At 38.4% G+C, this 22493-nt stretch overlaps 1 protein-coding gene across 4 annotated transcripts in view; it reads right to left on the bottom strand.

Annotated features, from left to right (window-relative positions):
- The window catches only part of epha8 (eph receptor A8), a 154964-nt gene extending 137239 nt beyond the window's left edge, over window positions 1–17725 (bottom strand). For 3 of the 4 annotated variants that reach the window (XM_015047130.1, XM_015047131.1, XM_015047132.1), the window contains exon 1: window positions 17362–17725. In XM_015047130.1, the coding sequence (XP_014902616.1) occupies window positions 17362–17449 (88 nt within the window). In that variant the 5' untranslated portion in view covers window positions 17450–17725. The remainder of the gene's footprint in view (window positions 1–17361) is intronic. The other variant, XM_015047133.1, reaches the window with a different exon arrangement.
- Between the last annotated feature and the right edge of the window lie 4768 nt (window positions 17726–22493).

Genomic DNA, 22493 nt, shown 5'->3' with positions numbered 1-22493 from the left:
ACGAGTCAAGGACCCAGCCTCTATTAAACACAGTAGAACACTCTCTAAAAAGTCTTTGAAATAACTATATCAGATGTAAATAAATTTAATTCTCTTCTAAAACAATTCAAAGTAATTTAATACAGCATTCTGTTAGAGACGTTCTAACAGAAGACGTTCTCTTCTGTTAGAGACAGAAGAGAACGTCTCTCTTCTGTCTCATTACAGAGCATGAATAGATTATCATTACATTATCATTACAGAGCATGAATAGATACCCCACAGTCATGAAGATCAGTGGTGAAGAAATCAAGCGCACCCTTTCACATGGAAACATGCACAAGTAATAACTGCTGCTGTAGTCTGCTTACATATCAGCTTCAGTTCACTCCTGATTACATGAGAGACGAGTAGACCTAAAACGTCAATCTGTGTCATGTCTGAGCCTTTAGAGCACAAGTGTAGGTTCAGTCTTGAATCTTTGTGTTTCAAGATTACCACCATCAGAAAAGTAGTTTCTTCATCTAAAATCTCCCAGTCAGAGAAAAATATAACAACTGGCAGCCTTCCCTGCATCACGTCCGGGTGAGCTGTGTCTTGCAAGGTACAACTTATTTATACACTGGAGACACAGGAGCACACATCATAATCAGTGCCAGAGCGTCCAAAATTGTTATGGAAATTAAGCACAGAGGTGTGCACTGTGCAACTTTTTTGATAATATCAGCACAAAATTTACTGGAGACAGCGCTTTCCCAACAAAGAAACAGCAGGATATACTGTAAACACTCGACGGTTTACCCTTCTCCGAAACCACAAGATTAGGTTAGAAAGAGCAAGCAGTGGAGCCTCCACTCCTCTGATTGGGTTTACAGTGGCCAGCGCAGCCCGGCACAATCCCTCATATCTTATTTTAGCAGGTGCTCCTGGGCTGGAGCACAAGACCCTGCTTTGTGTTCGCACGCCTGCGAGGCATCATGTTTGCTGCATGATGGAGGATGGAGGATGCTCAGGGCTAGCGAGGCCCATCGGTTCCCAGGGGAGACCGGAGCGAATAGCCGACTGTACTGCTGCCCAGGCCTGCCCTGCTTCCCAAGGGATGACAACAGACGCAGAGGAGAGGCAAGCGGAGCTATTTATAGAACAGGTAAAAAGGAGAAGTAAGGGGAAAAGAAGCGACAGAGAAGGACAGATGAGTTGAATACAAAAGAGAGGAAAGTCTATAAGCAGATGACAGTGTACTATCTGTGTGTGCTGGTGTCCACTGAGAAGTAGGTTGATGTTTTCGCAATGACTGCTGAAACGGAGGGAAAGTCGTGACTCGTGGTTTAACCGGCTGCAGCGAAATTTCAACAAAGTATGGCTGGGCTTATTGATTTCTGGTTGGGAAAGTTCACCCAGAGGTTAGCTGGGTTGAGCAAAGAAGCAGAGCGAAAGAGAGCGGGGAAAATAGTAGAAATTTTATCAATACACACTCAACTTGCAGCCTCGGGAAGCCTCTGATGTTTTTATATCAGCCTTGCCCTCACTCCACTTTAATAAATAAAAGTACTTGCATTCTTTTTCATTTTCCCAGTCAGAGTGCGCTCCATCCGCGGGCCCCATGCTGTCAGCTTGAGCTGTATGTACGTCTCTATTTCACGCAGACGCCCTTTAATCATTTTCATCATTTCAGCGAGCTGACATTTTACATAAAGAGCTCTTATCATCCCTGGCTTATGCCTAATGATGAATGGGGATAATTACTGTCAGTCAGCATGTCTCACACCATGGTCACGTCAATGTTCCTCCTTCAGAGAGTGCCTACCTTATGAGAGAAAACAGACCACAATATCTATAGAAACACGTTAGGCAGAAATTAATACAGGTCATACAAATGTGGCTGACTCCAAGCCTTCAAAATGTGCAGTGGAGGGGTAGAGGAGTGTTCTTTGGTGATTCCTTATGTCTACCACAGACAAAAGAAACAAAACAATGTTGGATTTTAGTGTTTTCTGTGCAGTTCTATTTGTGTGGTACTTGCAGTATTTTTTGATCGCTGGTCCATGAAATCTGTTTTTACTCTGACTAATCAGTTCATAATTACAGAGTAGGTGGCCTTTTAGAGCAATGAAAGGTCTTTGATAGCATAAGAGGAAGTTGGCCAAATGTGTCATCTATGAATATTTGCTTAGATATAGATAACAGTCTCACATAACATCTTTGTGCTGCAATTTTAAATCAAATACCAAGGTTGCATTCACACCAGCCCCTTTTAGTCGGCTTTGAACCAACTCTAATTTGTTTGCCTATAAAGTCTGGTTCATTTGGGGAGACATGAATGTTCAATCGAACTCTGATGAGGATCAAACACGTGAACTCTGGACCGCCTAACAACCTAGGTCTAGGTTCAGCTGAAGCCAACTCTGGAGCGAATGTGAATGTCTATCAGACAAGAGACACCTCCAAAAGCAGGAAACCGACTACAGTGCAGGGCATTCTGGGTAAATACAACCAAAACAAACATACAAGTCTAGCGCTAGTGGGAGAAATGTATTATGGTCTTTTGTCAAAGACAAAACAGAAATCCTACAACCGCCACAATCCGACACCACTCTGACGTTTTTGCATTTCGTGAAGAAGGAAGTTGTGCTCAGTGTCTTCTTTAGAGGTTTTCATGTTGTTTCCGTCAGTGGTTCTTAGAACAGCGCTACCACAGGTGAAGAGGGTAAACAGGTTTTTCAAAGGTTTTGGATTGGTTGACAGTAAACCAGACCAGCTGACCATGTAACAAATGTAACTTTCGTCCCAAATCTAACCGAGTCTACTGGAGTATTGGGTGTAAAAACACCAGAAATGCCTATTTTTCTTCAAATGACTATCAAAAAAATCCATCATTACCTCCTATTTGATTAATTCTTCCTCACTAAAACAAAAAGAAAAAATAACATATTGGAGCGTATTATGATGTTGTGGACTTGTGGTTGAAGAAGATTCAGAGTCAAACCTGTAAGCTAGCTAAGATTTTTACCCGGCCAGTGAAAGACATCTGACATACCTTGTTAGAATAGATTTGAAACGTTACAATTTCAGTAATATTTTAAATCTTATTTTAAATGTAATTATTAATTAATTTTTTATGCAATCTAATATGGTACAATGTTGTGACAGGTTAAACCACTTTACTTCAAAACAAAGCTCAACATTAAGATCTAATTCACATAGACATCTGTCTTACTGCAATCAGTTGGTCTGGTTTACTAAACGGAGAGAAAGGATGCTTCTGACTTCTAGTTTTAGGTCCCTCGGGCATCAGATATGTTCTGTACATCATAATAGGACTGTACTGCCATTTTTTATAAAGCTATGTATTGCTCTTTTTTTTTCTCTCTGAAAGTTAATTGCTCTCTTAAATGATAACAGGATTTCAAAGGCTGCGCTGAACAATTCTAGGCAATGTTTAGATTAACTTTAATGAAATTAATGAAGGCTTTTCATTTACTATATGTAAATTCAAATGATTCCATAAAAAACTAATTATGAAAATAAACTAAGTTGGCAGTGACGTCTGTTTCTATGACCAGTTGAAAGGTCTCTTTACAGAGGTTAAATGTTCTCAATAAGTTTTCTAATTACTTTCCACAGTCCAGACATGTGATGGGTTCATTGGTAATGCTAAAAGCAACAAAACCTAAATACATCTGGACATCACATGGCTCAGTGGTAGAGCAGGCGCACCACATGCAGAGGCTACAGTCCTCCATACACTTGTCCCTGGTTCGAGTCCCAGGTCATTTACTGCATGTTTTTCACCTTGTTTCTGTCCAGTTACAATTGAATAAAGGCCACTAATGTCATAAGAAAACCTAAAAAAAAAAAAAAAGTCAAAAATTCTGTTTTGTTCATACTTCAATTTAAAAATGACTTTGGTACAGTTTCAGAATTATCAATAACTTCAGTCAACTGAAAAAGTACATTTTCTTGCAGTTGTGTGATTTTATCAATATTTTACCAACAAAGCTCATTGATTTCTGGTCTGGAAGGTTTATTCAGAGGTTAGGTGAGCTGAACTTATGACACCGACTGTATCAAAACTGCTTATATTACATTGGAGTCATTTTCATAGGTAGACAATCCGGTGTCCGTGTTGTACTTGTGTGCACCACAGTAGTGTTAAGCACTACATCCCGCTCAACCTTCTGCATATGTGCATGTTTTAAATTTATGCTTGACAGTTTTATACCGCCATAGTTTTAAGGAACTTTTAATTAGTAGTCGTTGCCTTCCTGGTTCCCTAGGGTTTAAATATTATGCAACATAGATATGCATTTCCTTTGGCCACTGGCTGCTTGGCAGTACAAGGACCCATGTTTATGTTGCCACAACCTGCAGTAAGAAGGATGGTAAGGGGAGATGAAATAAATACTACCACTACAGAAAAGAGTGGCAAGTTTCCATAACAACTATCAGATCATATGTAAAGGCAAATTGATTCTGATTTAGTGATCAGATTTTTTTTTTTTTTTGAGATTTTGCTTTGAGCAATAAAAAGATTTCTCCCCATGTGTTGGTATATGTCAGTTTCTTCATTTCTAACACTCAATCTGATGTAATGCTACTGTAAATTAGGTTTTTGTTCCTCACCAGAATATTTAGTCAGAATGTGACACATTGTTGTAATAATTGAACAATTGGCATAAAAACTTAAAAGACACACTCTGTTTACAACCTCACAGGGATACATGGCCCGTTTTGTTAATCTGCTATCATAGTGAGACAAGGAATAGATTTGTGAATTAAAAGAGGGATTGTATGAGCATGAGGCAGCTGATGCAGAGAACAGTGAAACACTGTTGGGAGAATTCCTGTCATTTTCCTTCTGTCAAGCTTGTCTAGTCCACATTGAAATATATTTTTTAAAGTGTTCAACCTCGAGATCTTTTTGTATTTGACATGTATGTTTGTATTTTTATGAATTCCAGTAGGTGAATCACAGACAAGGGGCTGATGAAAGACATTGAAAACCTTCTGTTAAAACTGCACAGGATTCAATCTCTTTTCTCTGTCTGTTTTTTTTTTTTTTTTAAGATAACTTTACATAAAGTATCATTTTCTAAACTAGGATCTCTTATGTCTGTGTGTACATATTCCTGAAGAGATGTCTGGATAAACTGGCAGGAGAATTTTTCTACGAATTCACAATTTAGACAAGACTTTAGTTTCTAAAAATCATTTACATATTTCCTTTCTGTCTTAGTTTTTGTTTTTTTTTTGTAAGAGGGAAAAAGCAAAATTCCTATTTATCAGAATGTAGACTTTCTAGTCATAGTTCTTTTAAAGTTTGTAAAATGTTGGACTTTTCAGCGTTTCAACACTATAAAGTACCAGTGATACTTTCTTAGCCCAGTTGGTGAAGGAGACTGGTTGGAAATATGCGGTTTATTTTTTTTACATAAATTTTTCACAAATATCAACATCCCATGGGAGAACATATTAAAACCTTAGATTGGTCAAATTGGTTCTTACAACATGTCACATTTAGAAAATCTATAGTAGAATACAAATCAAAACATGTCTTTTTTCAAAAATTAATGTAACATTTATGACCCTGAAAGAGTTTTACTTAGCTGGAGTGAGGGAAAAAAACGGTTGTTTGGACTTTAAAGGCTGTAAACTCCTGGTTTAGACGCGAAAGCTGAAACAGAAGATAGAACTGGATGAGGTCTGCTTTGAGTTGTTGCAAAATCTTATCTTGAAATGAAGAGCTTCATTACGCTAACTCAAATAAAAACAAATTTGCTAAAAATTAAAAGTAGGAGTGGAATATCAAAAATTATCTGCAACGTTCATTCTGATAGATTTTTAGTTTTCTATCATGTTCTTGTCGAAAATTCAAAAAGAGACTATAACGCAAGCTAATTTAAAAAAAATCTATTTATTCACAATGTATTTAAAATGGAGTCAAAGTGACAGATTGTTCCTTTTTTAAAATAATAAATTACTGTCACTATTTAAACAATTTAAATACACCCTAAATCAATTGGCCAAATATGCATCAAAACCTCAAAGCAGGGAAAAATAAAATTCACAAAACAAAAAAAATAAAAAAAAATGAAGGAACCCAAAGTCTTTTTCAAAACATGTGTCAAAGCATTTTTTAAATCTGATCATTTACCTTCTAAATAATCCCCAAGAAAAAGTCGACCACTTTAACTGCGTAAATAATACATGTTTGAAAAAAAGTGTTACATTCTGAATTGATCTTTTATTTTGTATAGCCTACAGTCCTCCAGCAGTTTAGTGGGGTTCACCTCACAGATCCAGCATAGAAATAAAGCAAACAGATCATTAAAAATGGAGGAGACGTTACGGCTTGTGTGCTGACGGCTGTTTCAAAGTATTTTAAACTATGGCAGTTGTGTTATTAAGCACATCCTTTAACACATTCTTATATTCACACTCACCAGCTTCTCAAGTCATTGACTTGGCCATTTTAATATCCTTAGAAAAAAAAGTTGTGATAAATTTGATGAAATGTATTGTCCAAAATCAGTACAGTAGTACATTACTTATCATTTGTCACATATGTTCAAGTGTTTGAATTCCTATAAATTCTCCACATTTTGTAAGTAAAGCAGCTCTGATTATTCACAGAGTGGCAGCACAAACCTGCAGTTTGACCTTACTAGCTGGAACGCAGCACTGGGAACCGGCTGGCAGGTTTCCCTGTGGTTATCAGAAAATAATAGACTTTCATTGGACTTCCATTAAACTTAATGAACATTTAAGTCCTTTGAAGGATTAAAAGGAATTGAGAGCATTTTATCAGCAAATATCAGCTCGGTGCTTCCTCCGAATGTTTCTAAAGACACCAGCTGGTGGAACTTGGAGAAGGTGTGTTTTAGACAGCTGCCACCCCCTCTTTCCCTCTCTTGATCTCACTGTGTGCACTCTGCGTGCGAGCGGAGCGCTTCTCTCCGTCAGCCTCCATCACAAAGCAGCTCCTTTGTTTTAAACTCATCTGCTTTTCGTCTTGTCAGCCTGCACCTGAGTGGAGGCCATCCCTGCAGAAACACCTCTCCGTCACTCCGCTGAAGGGAACATCACAAGGATTTTCTCCCAGGAAGGACGTGCCAACACAACCACAACACCAGCCCATTACCGGGCTGCCAAGCCTTGAATACAATCATTTCTCACATTTCAGCTCTACCCTCGGCTATCCCAAGGAGAGACCGCACACCCCGCATGCTAGCAAAGTGTAGAAACGTGTATTTACCAGCAGCACGACTGCGATCACAGAGTACAGCAGAGTCAGCTCACCGCCGCTGATCTGTGGCCAGCCCAGCATAAGGATCTGATAAAGGTCTGGACGGCACACAGGAGAGGCCTCCACCTCGGGACGCGTGGCCTTTTACCGCTCTGAGGACATATCGATCTGGTGACTCCAACATTTCTGTTGACAGCTGGCTAACAAGGTTGATGTCTTCATAGACACCGGTGCCTGCAGGAGGAAAACTCTTGGAGGGTCAAACATCAGTAACCTGTGTAAAGAAAAACCAGCCAGGACAGGAAAAAAGGGAAAAGTTTGCGTTCCAACCTCACTAAAAATAAAGACTCTCTCCTGAGGAGGAGAGGAGTTCGCTTTACAGAGCCTCGACTGACAGTCTGAATGAACGGAGAAGAACCATGTTGTAAATTCAGGAACCAGAAAGAACAGTTTGCAATAGTTAGCTCATAAAAGTAATTCAACCGAAAATGATGAAGTGAAAAGACTTTAGCTCAGAAAAAGTCTGTGAAGAGGTAATAAAAGACATGATTAGTGATTAATGTATATTGAGCTCAGATTATACATAGAATTTATACCAGTTATTTACATTAACAGCATTCCCTTTCTAAAGCAGTTAGGATTACCAACATTATTTATATATTTCTAATTCTCTATTTCCTAGATGCCCAAAATATTATATAAAATAATTCAGAAATAACCAACTAGTTTATGCATAGTTCCTTTAAATTTCAGTAGAAATGCCTTTTAAACACCACGGTGTTAAGGTGTTTTGTGGAATTACTAGTCTTTAGTGACGGCAGTCAGACAATAAGTCGGCATCAGTAAAAAGGAAAGCCAAGGTCTGAAGGCTGGGAACCGTCGACAAGTCAAAAAGTTTGAGCACCTTCCATAAGATTTTCACAACACTTTGCTATAATGTTGGCCCATTCTCATTTTTTTCCAGACCCCTATATATATATATAACAATAAAAACAGCAAGTGACATTTTTTATGTCATTGAAGACTTTCATGGTGTCAGTGCTTTTACAGCTCAGCTCAAGTCCTGCTATGCCCTGAGCAATCAATGAATGCTAACATTCCTCTTCCTTCTTTCTGTTCCGTGCTTGCTATTCCAATCCTGACTCATCACCAGGTGGGCGTTGCCATGAGTCTGAGTGATATGCATGGGGCTGAGTGAAGAAAAGGTGTACCATTTCAAACACAAATAGGACGATTCCAATTTGTTTAAAATAGACTAAAGAACCAGCATTGAGACGGTTTTAGGTTTTAGTTTGTCATTATTCTGGCATCTAGTCACCTGGCCAGTGTCTACCAATGTAATTCCGCTCTATTCTAATCTCACTTCATAGGCAGGCTTGGCTTTCTCTTGTCTCGGATTGCTACAGTAAAATTTCTACCGAGCCAATCAGCGAACAGGAGAATTTGTGAATGTTGTTTTTCTGCACTGTTTTAGAGTTGTAGTCTGCTTGTAGTTGTAGCAATGACAGAGGAGGAAGTGAAGGAAGCCGTTCAGTCCGTGATGGTCACGCTTCCAGACATGAGCATTAACAGCCGCTTCATTTGAATCGGCACTGTGGAGGATGGTTGTTTACAGCACAGAATATTTTCTGTAAGGTTCATAGAAACAAACAGGCGCATTACATACATCACAGATAATCGTTAGTGATGTAAAATGTAAAACTTCAACAGAGTCCTTCACCTCCAGGAATCAATCACTGGTCAAAAGCTGAGAGCCCAGATCTTCTATAGGAGGAAAAGTGTAGAACAACAAACTGGTTTATGTCAGGCCAGGCATTTAGCAGACAATAAAATATGCTCACGAAAAAAGTGATATACTTTATGTAAACGTGATAAAGTAATATTTTATGGTGTATCTTTAAATTGAGAAAAATGGTATTAAAAACAGAACATATAGCACAATCCTAATGCTGTTTAAAGCAGTTTAGGAGAACAAGGGGCAAACGGATACCAGGGGAGGACAGAAGAAGGACAAGACTGTTGTAGTGAGAAGAACGAGACAAACAGGTCAGAGGACTTGGTCGCAGTTTTTATGAGACACTGTGGGTGTGCTAACATAGCAACACCAACTCCACGATTGTTAAGAATGTTCCAAAACCCCACAGTCAGAAAACCTCAGCATGGCGACTGGAGACTGGACTTTGAATGCTTGTAAGCAAGCAGAACTGCTGAGTGAGCTTTGAGTGGGATATTTTGGACTTTGGACCGCTCTGGGGAAGAGGAGAGGAGGATCTCCTGAACGCTACTTAACTGTGACTGTGTGAGCAAGTCTGGGTCCATGTTTGGAAACTGAGTTGTTGTAATTATAAAATATAGACAGTTATAGAAAAAAAAATCATTATCCTGGGTAATATAAAAAGCTGCTGCGATTGACTTTTATTATTGAATATGCAAATCTAATATGTAGGAAACTCAATCAGAGATAGAGTCGAAGCACGTGGTTTGTGTTTTGAAGACATTTAATTAAGATTTTAAAAAGGAATTTTGGTTTGTTTTAAATTGTATTCAAATTAAGAAAATTATTTATGTTAGTGTAAAACTGCTTATTGTATATTTGGTCATTAGAGTGAATAGTGAATCACTCCACAAAGGCTAACATGTAGGAGTGATTTATTTTACCTAATAACCCCAAAACAACCCATCTGAATGAGTAGGTATTGTTGATATAAAATAATTAACATCTGGGCTCATAAACATAAATTTATATTTGGACCTCATTACCAAACCAATTTTTTTTATAATTTTATTTTAAATGAATAAAAAGCTTATCAGGATTTATTTTGTGTGTTTTCTTTTGTTTGCGCTGGGGACGGGGGGTTCATTATTTCATCATTTGAGAAATGCCTAGTTTAATCATAAACAAAATAATTCATTTAAAATAAATTTAAACCTAAAACCATCACCGGTATGAATAACTTCAGCTAAAAATCAAGAATTAAATTCTACTTGAATCAATTTAAAAAATTTCACTGATCCCAAAGGGAAAGTGCATTTTAGGTCAGCACTTCCTAAAACAGTCGATAAATTCAAAATGTATTTTTATTTATATAACAGAAGACTGTAGCTATATACGGAATATGCACTCTCTGAATTCAGTAATTTTTAAGTAATTGTGTTTATCGAGCTGAATATTGTCTCCAATTGCCATTCTGTTAACAGTCATAGTTAAGAAAAATAGAAAATAGCCTAATTTATCAAATTAAAAGTACATTTTCAAAATGACTTTTGACCAGGTATCAAACATACTTTTTACCAAGTTCAAATGTTTTTTTATTGGTCATAATAATATAACCATAAATGTCATGATTTAATTTGCTGGAAGCAGAAAATCATAAAAAATAGCAGAAATAAAGGCTTGAAAAAAGCTATGTGTAGCTAAGCTATGTAACGAATTTCCCTTAATGATGGAGTTACTGAAATACATAAACTTTTCAATAAGGCTCCAATTTATTGTACACATTGCAGGACTACATTAAAACACAGGAAGGAAAAAGTAAAAAGTAAATATTCAGGTAATCTACATTCAGATAAAGTTTTTTTATGTGTGAAAAGCTACATGCTAATACCAGTAATCTGTGTTAAAATTTGAAGCATGAAAGGCTTTGGGGCTGAAACGTATCCTGTCAGAGAGGCTGCTGAAGTGTCCTTGAGCTATGTGGCTTAAGCAGCTTCACTACTTAGCGTAATAGCCGAGAGGCTTTTTCTCTCTCTAATGTATGGAGATGAGGTTTTCTCTCTGAGCTATTAACCGAGACATAGTTTCTTTTCGCACAATGCTGCTAAACACGAGCCTGGTCTCCTGCTGACTAGAATAGTTGAGTAAAATGAACAGCTGTGTGTACGTCCACGGCAGCAGCAATCTAAATCAAACACATTTTTTTCCAGCGGACAAATTTGTCTTTACATTTTCTTGCTGAAGGAGAAGAAAAAAAAACTATTCTCCCAGCAGTGTAATTGCTTTCAACCTCGGTGTTTTTGTTTCAGTTACTTCTATATTTCATCCTCAAATCTTAAAATAAAGCAGATAAAAAAAAGAAATTGCCACACACTGTTCCTGCCTCTGGGTCCCTATTTCCCCAGTTGGTCATCCTGCAGCAGAGGTATGTGTTAATAATCATCCACCTACGGTTTGCTCATTAGCAGTGAGTCCTGTTCTCTGCGTGGGTCTTTTCATCTTTCTCAGAACGAACGACAACCTGAAGGAAAGCTCGCTATCCTCCTGCTGCACGTGGCAGTGAGAGAACTCAGGGACAGCGCTCGCAGAAAGAAGAGGCTGTGTGGAGAAAATCCTGGTAGGTGATTCTGTATGCGCTCACACCAGATGTCTAATATAAAGTACATTTGGCTCACATCACCTGACCAAACACAGATTCAAATATCAGTCTCTTTTATTTTGACAATCTGATCTATTCAGGGAGTGATGGCCTGTTTTTTTTGTTTTGTTTTTTTTAAATACCACATTTGAGTCTGAGCTCATGTTTTGAGAGACAAATGTGCACAAAACTATTCCCATATTCTTTTAATGTCAAACGCAATAGGACAATAAAAATCATGGCAGCGATGGATGTAAATACTTACATAAGACACTCATATTTCAGCCATGGCGTTAGCACTCATCATCTACCAGAAAAGACGTCTGCATCTTATTCAGTCATTGGAGCAGCAAACTCCTTATACTTGCGAGCGGCTATGAATGCGCCGTTTTGGGGGAAATTGTACTTGACAATTTTACAGAAGAGCTATGAATTCAACACTTTAAAATGAAAAACCTAGCTTTTGATGAAATGTGCGATGCTGTGAGAGCTCTGGTGGCACCAGCTGCACATTGTCCAAGGAGGCCGGAGTGAACAAATAAGCTGCCATGTGTACACAAACTTCAATACTGTTGAAAAACCACCTCAACCTAGTGCAAAACCTTTTTTTTTTTTTTTAAACTTGAGGTTTTTTTTTCCAAATTGCTATGTTGCCAGGAGGGTTTCCATTAAGGAGATTTGTTTTTGTAATTTCAATAAGAGCAATTTTATGGTATGTGGAAATGCATCCAGTGAGATGTTTTCTAATTGGTCATACGATGCTTACAGTAGAATTTCCCCTCCCTCACCTGTTGCTGGACAATGTCATCTAGAAATTCAGAATTTATCAACAAACATTTCACAACATATTTTAAAGAACAAGATTTCCACATGTTACCAGAGAAACGTAGGAAGATCTCAATTTAGCTGATTTTATACTGCAAACACAACATTCTTCAGAGTTGAAGATGTTATAGAGATAAGATTATTTAACACTAGCGTGGATTAAAGTTAAAGGTGTGCAGGACAACGGGCATGACAGCCGTTTATTCAGCCAGGCACAAAAGGGAGTTAGACTCAGTATTCAAACCTAAAACAGCAGTTTCTCCTTTTCATCCTTTTCAGAAGTTCAGTTATGACTACGGTGCAGCCGATTGGGTAGCTCGTATAAGATAAAAGTGTTTCAATGGGAAACACACCCTTAGTAACGCTAGCCACATTAATGTGAAACTATGTTTCACTGTAGAGCTGTGTAACACCTCTTTCCATCTCTTTCTCTCTCACAAACACACATAAGGGAGAAGATGCCTGATAAATAATCAATGATAAATCATAGAAATACTACCATATAGTTACAATAAATAAACAGTTTAACAATCAAACACATCTCATGGCAAATCAGAGCTTCCTCTGACCCCTTCTCCAGTATTGAGTTAATCACAGCTGCTATTAACATAAAGCTGAACTTGAAAAAAAACAAAACATAAATCAAACAACTTGTGATATGGTTTACTACTCCGTTTTTAAATGTGGACATAAAACCAGTTTGAGAGCTTTGTCCTGTTTTAGTTGTGTTATATAAGGACACCTCTGTCTCAAGCAGGATTTAAGTGAATTTGCAGATTTTCTGTAATGTAGAGGGAGAAATATTTTTTGGAAACGCGTGTTGTTTTACGATAAAGATTTCTTGGCTCAATTTCATGATAGTTCGATCTTCAATTTATCCCCGTATTAGACAAATAATTTCTACATTGTTATTTATAATTGTGAGAGAAGAATCGGAGCCAGTTAAAATCTGAATAGACAGGTCAGAGTGCTATAAAATCGGTGATAGAACAGCGGTGAAAAAGTCTTGTGTTGGTAGTTCTTTAAAGACACAAAGGCAACAAGCTCTGAGACTCATCGTTTGACTGACGGTTAAACACCAAGGAACATAATTAACTAGGCAACTTCAATAAGTTATGTAATAAACATTATACTACTTCACAAAAAGTAAAATGCATTTGAATAATGTGAGTATTTATACTTATAGCTACTTTAGCAGGTATTTATTCCTGGTTAGGTGTGAAGTATGATCACTGTGTAGAGCTGTTCTAAAAACCTTCCATCGTCCAAGAACAGCCTGCTAGCTCCCTCGTCTTTTAGCTTGTATTGACTTCAAAGTTTATCCTGACACTCGAAACGGATTTAGAATTTCTACCTCGATCTTCCAGCTATTCAAATGTGAGACTGAAGGAAAATCATCAAAACACAAACTTGGGTTTCTGTCAGATACTGTCAATGCACACACTCCTTTTACTCGTATACGTTTATCAAAATAACAACTATATATATTTTTTAAATACGTATGCGTAAAGACTATGAGATCACATTTTATCTTCACGTATTTTATTTAAATTGTTTCAGTTTTTATTTAATACGATACTGTAAGCCATGTGGTATTTCCCCTAAACACTAGTCATTTCAGATAAAGATGAATATTAAATCAAAGCCTGGATTAGAATAGAAATTCACATGAATTCAACAATTGCATTATTGGGGGGAAAAAAAGAAAAAAAAAAGAAGGGAATTTGTTTTTTTTTTCCTCATTGGTTCTTTTTGAATCACATCAAACCTATTTGTGAAAACAATGCAGTGAGTATCTTCATGATGAAATAGGGACACAAACATGAACTCTAAAAACAGACACACAAGACGTAAAATTGCAAACGTTGTACGAACAATGACAACAACAAAAAACAAAAACAAAAAAATTGCAGTGACCAAACCAGTTATTTCTATTAGATAAATTATAAGTGTAATTGTCATCTCTGTATCCTTTGTTTCACTTCAAAATCTTGTTTAATTTCTATCTATTTCAGAACTTCTTGGTTTACTTTTCACAGATATCGCAGATGTATTTTTTTCTTGTTGCAAGCGGCCTTGGTATTATCCAGACATCTGAGACGGTAGAGTGTATGGGGCTGCTAGGATAGTCGTCCATCTAAGTATTAAAACATTTAGAATTGATTGCCGCTCTTTTGTGATGCATACTTTTAGTTTTGCTACCTTCAAAAATTAAAATAATAATAATAATAATTAACAACATTAAAAACATATCTACTGGCTTCAACTTATTGTATGTTTTTAAATATAGCCCATTTTTATTCTTTATAAACAAAGCCTTCTGTCTTGTCAAGGTCTTGAATACTTTTCCATAAATATGAAGATTTTTAATGGTGGCATAGAATTAAAAATGTGTGAATAGATAATGAAAATGAAATAAAGAAAACAAAGCTAACAAAGTTCTGAACTCAATCCCAGCTGAATAAATATTCTACCTTTGACTTTCTACCACGCAATGGACTTTTTTGTTAAGAAAACCGACATAAAATAGTTTTTCCAAACATTATTTGATTTCTATTTTTATATTTTGCTTCTTTGTGTCCAGACTTCATCTCTGTACATATAAATTAATCTGCACATACAGGGATTTGCTTTGGTACAAATAGGATCAAAAGTATAATTCAGCCTTCGTCGTCAAAAAACGACTGGCTGTTTACGTCTACATACAACAGAAGATTGAAGCAAACCCAAAATATATACATTTTATTAAAAAAGAGAAGAAAAACAAAATGGCTGGCGGCCCTCGCCTGCTCTGAGGTCCTCCATACACACACCTGGTTCATCCAGTGTGAGGGAGTTTGAATGCCCGCCTGTTCTGCAGCGAGGTTTTGCTTGAAGCCTTTGCACCAGTTAAATTTAAAGCTTTTCAAAGACGAACTCCTCCATTCAGTGGAAATTAAATATTTGCAGCTCAGTTAAAGTTTGGTTTTAAGCAGAAGAAAAGCAAGAATTTATTTCCTTAACTTATTTTTATAAATTTCATAGGAAAACAACTTACTCTCTTTCAAAATCTATGATGTAGATTTTGGTCCAAATGAGACTTGAATAGTTTTTTTTTTTTTTCCTTGTTTTAAACATAACTAAAGCAGAAGTGTTCTTTTCTTTTACTTGCCTCAGTTATTTTGTATAATGTTGAAATCAAATTAATTTCTAATTGTGTGGATTTAAGATAAACCACTGCTCCACTTTAAGTTTAAATATTAGACAAAAAGTGCTTAGAGCAGAAGCTAAAATAACTTATTTTGATTTTGAATTTCATTGTATGCCTGAACACTTTCCCTAAACATAATTTTTTACAGTCACAAAAAGTTCTGTTTAATGTCAAAGTCCAACCTTGAAAGATGATATTTAGTGAAGGTAATTTTCATGGCTTTGCTTCCACATTTTTCTGCCCTTCTTTTCATAGTTTGCCATCGGACAACAATAAAAGCTTTAACACGGAAGCATCTTCGTCCAGTCTACTCCTAACTCACAGTTTGTGGCAATACAATGGCTTCAATTAAACTAACCACTGATTTCAGACCTGTGGAGATAATAAGGACAATGAAAATGAGTCCTTGTCTTCAGACACATTATGAGTTTGTTTACAAAGAGAATCATCTTTCAAAGTTGCCGACTTCAAGCAGGAAAGGGAACGTATCCGCGGTCAGATATTCAAATGGTCATTGTTCAAACAAGAGCAGTGAAGGAAAAGAGGGTATAAAATTTCATAGAGATATAATCTAATGTGATTTTGCAGATATGACCTGAAGTGGGCCTGGCTCTCTCCACTGTGACTTTTGTAAACCGGAGAAGAAGCAGCCTTCGCCCCAAGTTCTTGTAAGTATTTATTTACAAAGTTCCACACTTTTCCAGGTTTATTTTAGATTTCTCCAATAGGCATAATAGAAACCTGAACATTTGGGTGAAAAAACGCCAACCTAGTTTAGGTCTTCTGATTTCCCTACATTTGAAATAATTCAATACCAAAACTAATTTACAATTCAGTGGTTTGGTAAATTGCCTTTTCACGTCTAATTAATATCGATGCAAAAGATGAACTCTTTGGACTAGGCTTAATCTTGTAAAGTAATAGTAAAATAGATCACAGCTTTTGCCCGATTACACCATTATTTAATTCGTAAAATTCCCAAAAATTAGTGCCAATACTTGTTTGGCATCAAAACTAAGAATTATTGTCCAATAAAAAAAAAGTAGAGGAATAAGGTTCCATTTTTAATTTTGAATGAATGCAAATTCATTTCTGGAAAATGGGTTGGATAAAAAATGTCTAAATATAAATATTTTTCTTAACATTTTAAGAAATCTGGAAAGTCAAACATTTACCATCCTCAATTTTCTTATACAGACATGGAAGACAGTTAAAATAAATTCCATATATTCCACACTTTTTTAAGAACCTTATACTTTTGACATCACGTTTCAACTGTGTACTAAACTCTTTCTTTCGTTCTTGCAGTGGTGCTGAAATTGGACGGTTTTTTTTTTTACTCCGACTCTTGAACCTAAACTGAATGGAATAATGAAATGTATCAGGGGACTTTGGGCGGTGTGGGACATCAGCTGAACAAGAGACAAAAACAGATTTTCGTCTCCAGGTGGAAAGATGCGGGGCAGGGGGAAGTGAAAGTACACAAAAAAGGTTACTGGATATAAAATGAAAACACTGGGGATACACATGAAGAGGATGTCCTCGGAGAACTCACAGAAGAAGACACGCTCACGTCACTAACGCCAAACACATGCGGCTGTGACCGTCGCTCGCGCGCGCAATCACCAAATGAGCAATTTCTGGATTAGTTCAAACATACACAGATATGTTTAAAGTTGTTCTGGGCAAACTTCTGCCTTCAGAGTTACGAAACCACTTTAGAGGATGATTTAGCTTTAATTCAGAAGAGTACAGAGTGCCAGTCTTACCCTCATTGCTGCTGGTTCCTGCGGCGCCCACAGCCCTGAGTGATATAGTCCACAGCAGTATCACAGCCAGCCCCGGATCTGAAGCCATGGTTGATCTCCCTCACACTCCGCCAGTCTCCCTCTTGCCTTTCTCCCCCTCTCTCCTCCGCTCCGTCTTCTTTCTGCTGCTCCTCCGTGTCCCAGGGTTGAAGAGAGAGCGCCGAGCAGAGTGTTTAGTGTGTGTCTGAGAGTGAGAGTGTGTGTCTGGCTGCGAGCTCATTGGAGTTGGGAGTTAGAACCTGCCTCCTCGGCTAGCTTCGGTCTGCCGGCTGCCTCGCGCGCGCGCGCACACTTACGTACACGGACTTTCGGCAAGATGCCGGGGGGGGAGGGTGCGAGAGGGGAGGGTTAGCTGTCCATTAGAGTCGCGTTAGCCAATCAGAGCCGCGTGGCACACTAAACACTCGCGTGTTCACCACACCTTCTCCATCCCACCTGCCTGGCCAACTCTGATTCTCTGTTTATCACTCTGGGTCATGAGTTCGGCACACTGCACCCCTCTCTGTTATTTACCCTCATTTGTCACTGGCTCTGCTCTCTCAAACACACACGCAGACACACGCAAACATACACACTCTCACCTAGCCGGTGGCAAATAACTGACTGTGGAATGAACCCAAAAACAGCATTATATCTGCAAGGCCAAATGGCATTGATCGGTTATCAGTGTTCCGCGCTGCATTCATATAGGAACCTGCGCTGTGTTCAGGTGTAGCACAGTGTGACTCAACATGCTATTAAATATGTGTGTGTCTGTTTGATCTCCAGATCTATTCATCTACTGAACCGCAGATCAATGAACCTGTCCTGATCAATTGCTTTCTGCTGTCACACTCCACACAAACACCTTCACAGACCGCTGCAGTGGCAGCAGGATCACACAAATGGGCTTCATTACAGGAGGAAACTGAGATTTTTTTTTTCTCCCATTACTGTAGCACCTTGTAGCACTGTAGCACCCTGTAGCTAATATGCATTTGACTAACGTGGTGCAAATGATGTTTACGGATGTAAAACTGCTCAAAGATGTTTCATAATACGGATCTAGACACGCTGCAGGAGGGACGATGTTGCAATGCCAACACGATCCTCTCCATCAGAACCAGGATCACATGAGGATGAATTCTCCACAGAACTTTAACAGATGATTTATTTCAAAATGTTACTTATTTATAAATGTGCTTTATACTTAATTTGTGTATCATTGATCTCATTCTTATTTATCTCTCGTTATGAATTATCATGCAATCATTTTAGTTCTAGAACAAGCATCACTAGTACATGTCTCAATGGCTGTATTATCAGTCAAAACAAACTATTTATTTATGTTCTACTATGCAAATAAACAACAACACAGTTCCAAGATTTATAACACAACTGTTTGCAAGTGTGAAGAAAATCAAGACTTCAAGTATATCTTTATATCTCATACTGCTGCATATTTTTGATTTTATTTGTTTTTCTTAATATTACTATGACTTGTATTAATAATAAAAATAATAATACTTTTAACGGGCAGAAGTTGGTAGTATTGTTGCCTTGTAGCAAGATGGTCATGGGTTCAAACTTTCAGCATGAAGTTGATCATGTTCTCCCAGTGCATGCATGGGTTCTCTCTGGGTACTCTGGGGTCCTCCCATAGTCCAGACACCTGGCTGTTAGGTTAACTGGTCTCTCTGAATTGCCATTAGGTATAAGGGATGTGTTTGACTTTTTGTTCTATATTTTTCTGAGTTGGCCTTTGATGGATTGACAACGTTTCTAGGTTGTACTCTGCTCATAGTCCAATGATCTCTGGAGAGAGGTACCATCTTCCCCGATGATTGTTTCTCTCTCAACATGTTTCTGTGCTCTAGTATGTGTAGACTCAGTGTTAGTGATGTTTGTCCAGAGGTCTTCCAGCTAGCTGAGTCTTCAACCGAGCAGTATGGACCTTCAGCTTTGGGATGTAGAAGGAACTGTCGCAACTCCTCTATAGTTGTGGTGAAGCAGCTTTTGCTGCGACCATGGCTTGATTTGCGAACATCCTCATCCATAACCCCATACAGGAACATTGAGTGTGAATGTACATGCAGCGTCATGAAGGAGAGAGAGGTTAGTTAAGATGAGTGTCAAGCCCAAACTGAGGCAGAGTCATGTGTGCCAAACTCCTGCTTCCCCCACCCTATCCTCCCCCACGGAGTTGGACACACAGTGGGTTTCTGTGTGACCTTATAATGGCTCCTCCACAGAATCTACAGAGTTATTCCTGTGTGCAAGTCAAAGACTTCGGCAAGGAAGCCACCGACCAGCTGAAGCAGAGGGAGCCGTGTTGTATTCAGTCAAAAGCAGTTATGCTCTGTTGATGTTTTATTCCTTATCTGCAATGTGTTCATGTGTGAGGCTCTGTTTCTTTACCACTAGGCTGCACTGTCAGTCTGCCAGTCTAATAGGCTGTGAGGACAACAACACCGTTATATTCACCCTGATGCTGCAGTCTTCCAGGAACAGACGAGGGGAGAAGAGAGAGAAGGGTGCTCTCTGAACCTTTAACATCATCAACACCCCAAAAACCAACCAAGCAAAAACAGAACGAAAAAAAACAAAAGAAATCCCTGACTTCTGTCACCGTGTCATGACTACGAGGATTTACGAAAGGGGAAAAAAAAGACACTTTGTGAATGGAAATGGGGCAAGAGTCTGAGCGTAAGAAAGATGTTTTCAAACCAGAGCGAAAATGTCACAGTGATCCTTTTGATATGTGGCCCAGAGAACTTTCACCAGGCTTTTTCTGAGACTGAGAGCTTTACTGTAGTGAAGCAGAAAATACTTACAAAAGAACCAACATCCCTTGTGCACACACAAACTTTAAGGTTGGTGTTGGCGTGTGTGTTACAACATACCTTGTTGTATTTCTTTACTATTTTATTTGATAGACCACAACAGAGGAGTACACAATAGAGAAAGGAAATGTACATGGTTAGCATTTTTTCACTCAAACTAAAAAGACTAATACAATTTTTAAAACATAAACTTGAGTCCCTTCACCCCATACTTTGTAGGACCACCTTTCGCATCAGTTGCTAGTTCTTTTGGGTACGTTTGTTCCACCTTATCAGTGTGTGATAGCTTGGAGGTCTGTCAATCAATGCCACCATAGGAGGAAGGAGGCAGAGGCCATTACCCAATCAACACACACACACACACACCACCATTCCAGTGCATCTCCAAGAAGAAATTGATATAAACAATGCATGTTTTGGGCTGCAGTCTAATTCAATCGACAACCACTTATTCATGGTTCATCTATTTCCTGATTTTTCTGTGGAACATATTTTCATGAAGCATATCTAGAGTATACACCAGAAGGTGAAACTGGGAAAGCTAGGCACAGTGCTACTTGAAATGCAATTGGCTGCTTTGCAAAGCAGGAACAGTAGGAATAATGTTGATATTCATTGGATGTACTTGCTGTTAAAGTAAAAAAAAAATGTTATGTGTTTTAAGATTTACATATTAGATGGGAAGTCGACTGATTCCTCTCTGGACTTTTATTAGGAACATCGGGGCAGGTGGTCCAGGTTCAAGCAGTGACCAATTCCAGACTGGGCAATAATCTAACATTCAGATCTTAATTATATACCTTAGAACTAGATAAACATAAAGCATTAGTTCCAAAGTTATTTCCTGTCTTAAATAGATACATCATAGCATAATCCATGACATGACATTAGCGGTGGGTTGATGTTTGATTTATACTGCACTGATCAACTTCATTATCAATGTACATTGTCTGGGCACTGTATAGAAAAATATTCACTGAAGGAGCCATCTTATCTGTGTGACTGCTGGTGTGCTGGGGCAAAGACGGATAAACCGTCCAGTTATCTGCTGAAGTTTGACCCAGTCAGATTTCTCTGACCCACTGAGTTTCACATATTCCTGTCCGCTTTAAATGGGACTTAGAAAAGTGTTCATACTCTTCTACAGGCATTCAGATCATCTTCTGAATTATTGTTCTATCTCAACATTCTACGAGTGGAAATAAGAAAGACAGTTGAGGTTAGCTTTTGCTGTAGTTCCATAGTAAGTTAAATTTGATATTTGAATTTCTAAAATACAAACTTTTAGAGATGGTTCCAAGTACTTGTGAGTGGTTCTGGTCCCCAAACTCCCACAAATACCAGGGATCCACTGTGAAGGGTGAAAAAGCGCCAGCGCTGTGATTCTTTTCGCAAGTTACTGTTTCTCCACAGTCATAGTGATTCATATTATAGTCATATTATGGTTTCCCTGCGTGGGGATCAATTCCTTTTCATCAGCTTGGCATCCCAGTTTATCAGTTCCATGTCTCATTTGTGTAAAGAGGAGGCGGTAAACAAAATAAAAAAGGATAAGTCACAAACATCAGGCTGAAGCTTGTAAATCTCATGGGTAAGCAACCTGACAAGAAGTTTTAACACAAAGTGAAAAGGTGACAACATTGTGGAGGTCATTTGGGTCTTTCACAACAACTGAAGCAGTTTGTCGAGGAAAAGTTAATTTTTTTTGTATGGATGCTTTATTACACACCATCCACACACACACACACACACACACACATGCACGCACACACACACTCACATGTACACCCACGCGCATGAACACAGACACAGACAGAGACAGAGAGAGAGACATCTCAAGCTTATTAAAATGGTTCCCCATGGCTCTCTGCTCCTGCAGCAAGTATTTGATAACCCTTCTTTCAGTACGCAATATATACATCCAACAAAAGCTTCACTGTTTCAGCAACACAGTGTGTGCCCCAGCGCATGTGTACACAAGAGCCCTCGAGCCAGAAACCTTAATAAATCCACCCGGGTTAGCCTGGGAGGTCCGTGGGCCAAACTTGGCTTTAAAACCTTAAGGTTTGTGTCTGCATGTGTGACAGTACATTTGGGCAGGACTGTATGCTGGGGAGTAGACAGATGGTGGGGGTCAGTGTGTGCTGCATGTTGTGGGGCTCGCTGGTGTGTGTTGGCTAAATATAGCTCCAAAGAAACAGAGCTGCTCAGAATCCGGTCACTGACTCTGCTGCCGCCATCGTCTCACTTCCCGGGTCAGTTCAGCTCCAT

This window comes from Poecilia latipinna, unplaced genomic scaffold (genome assembly GCF_001443285.1).
Source record: "Poecilia latipinna isolate Pla-1442-1.1 unplaced genomic scaffold, P_latipinna-1.0 Scaffold809, whole genome shotgun sequence".
NCBI lineage: Eukaryota > Metazoa > Chordata > Actinopteri > Cyprinodontiformes > Poeciliidae > Poecilia > Poecilia latipinna.
The sequence above is the reverse complement of the archived record's forward strand: the minus strand, read 5'-3'. Positions and strand labels throughout refer to the sequence as shown.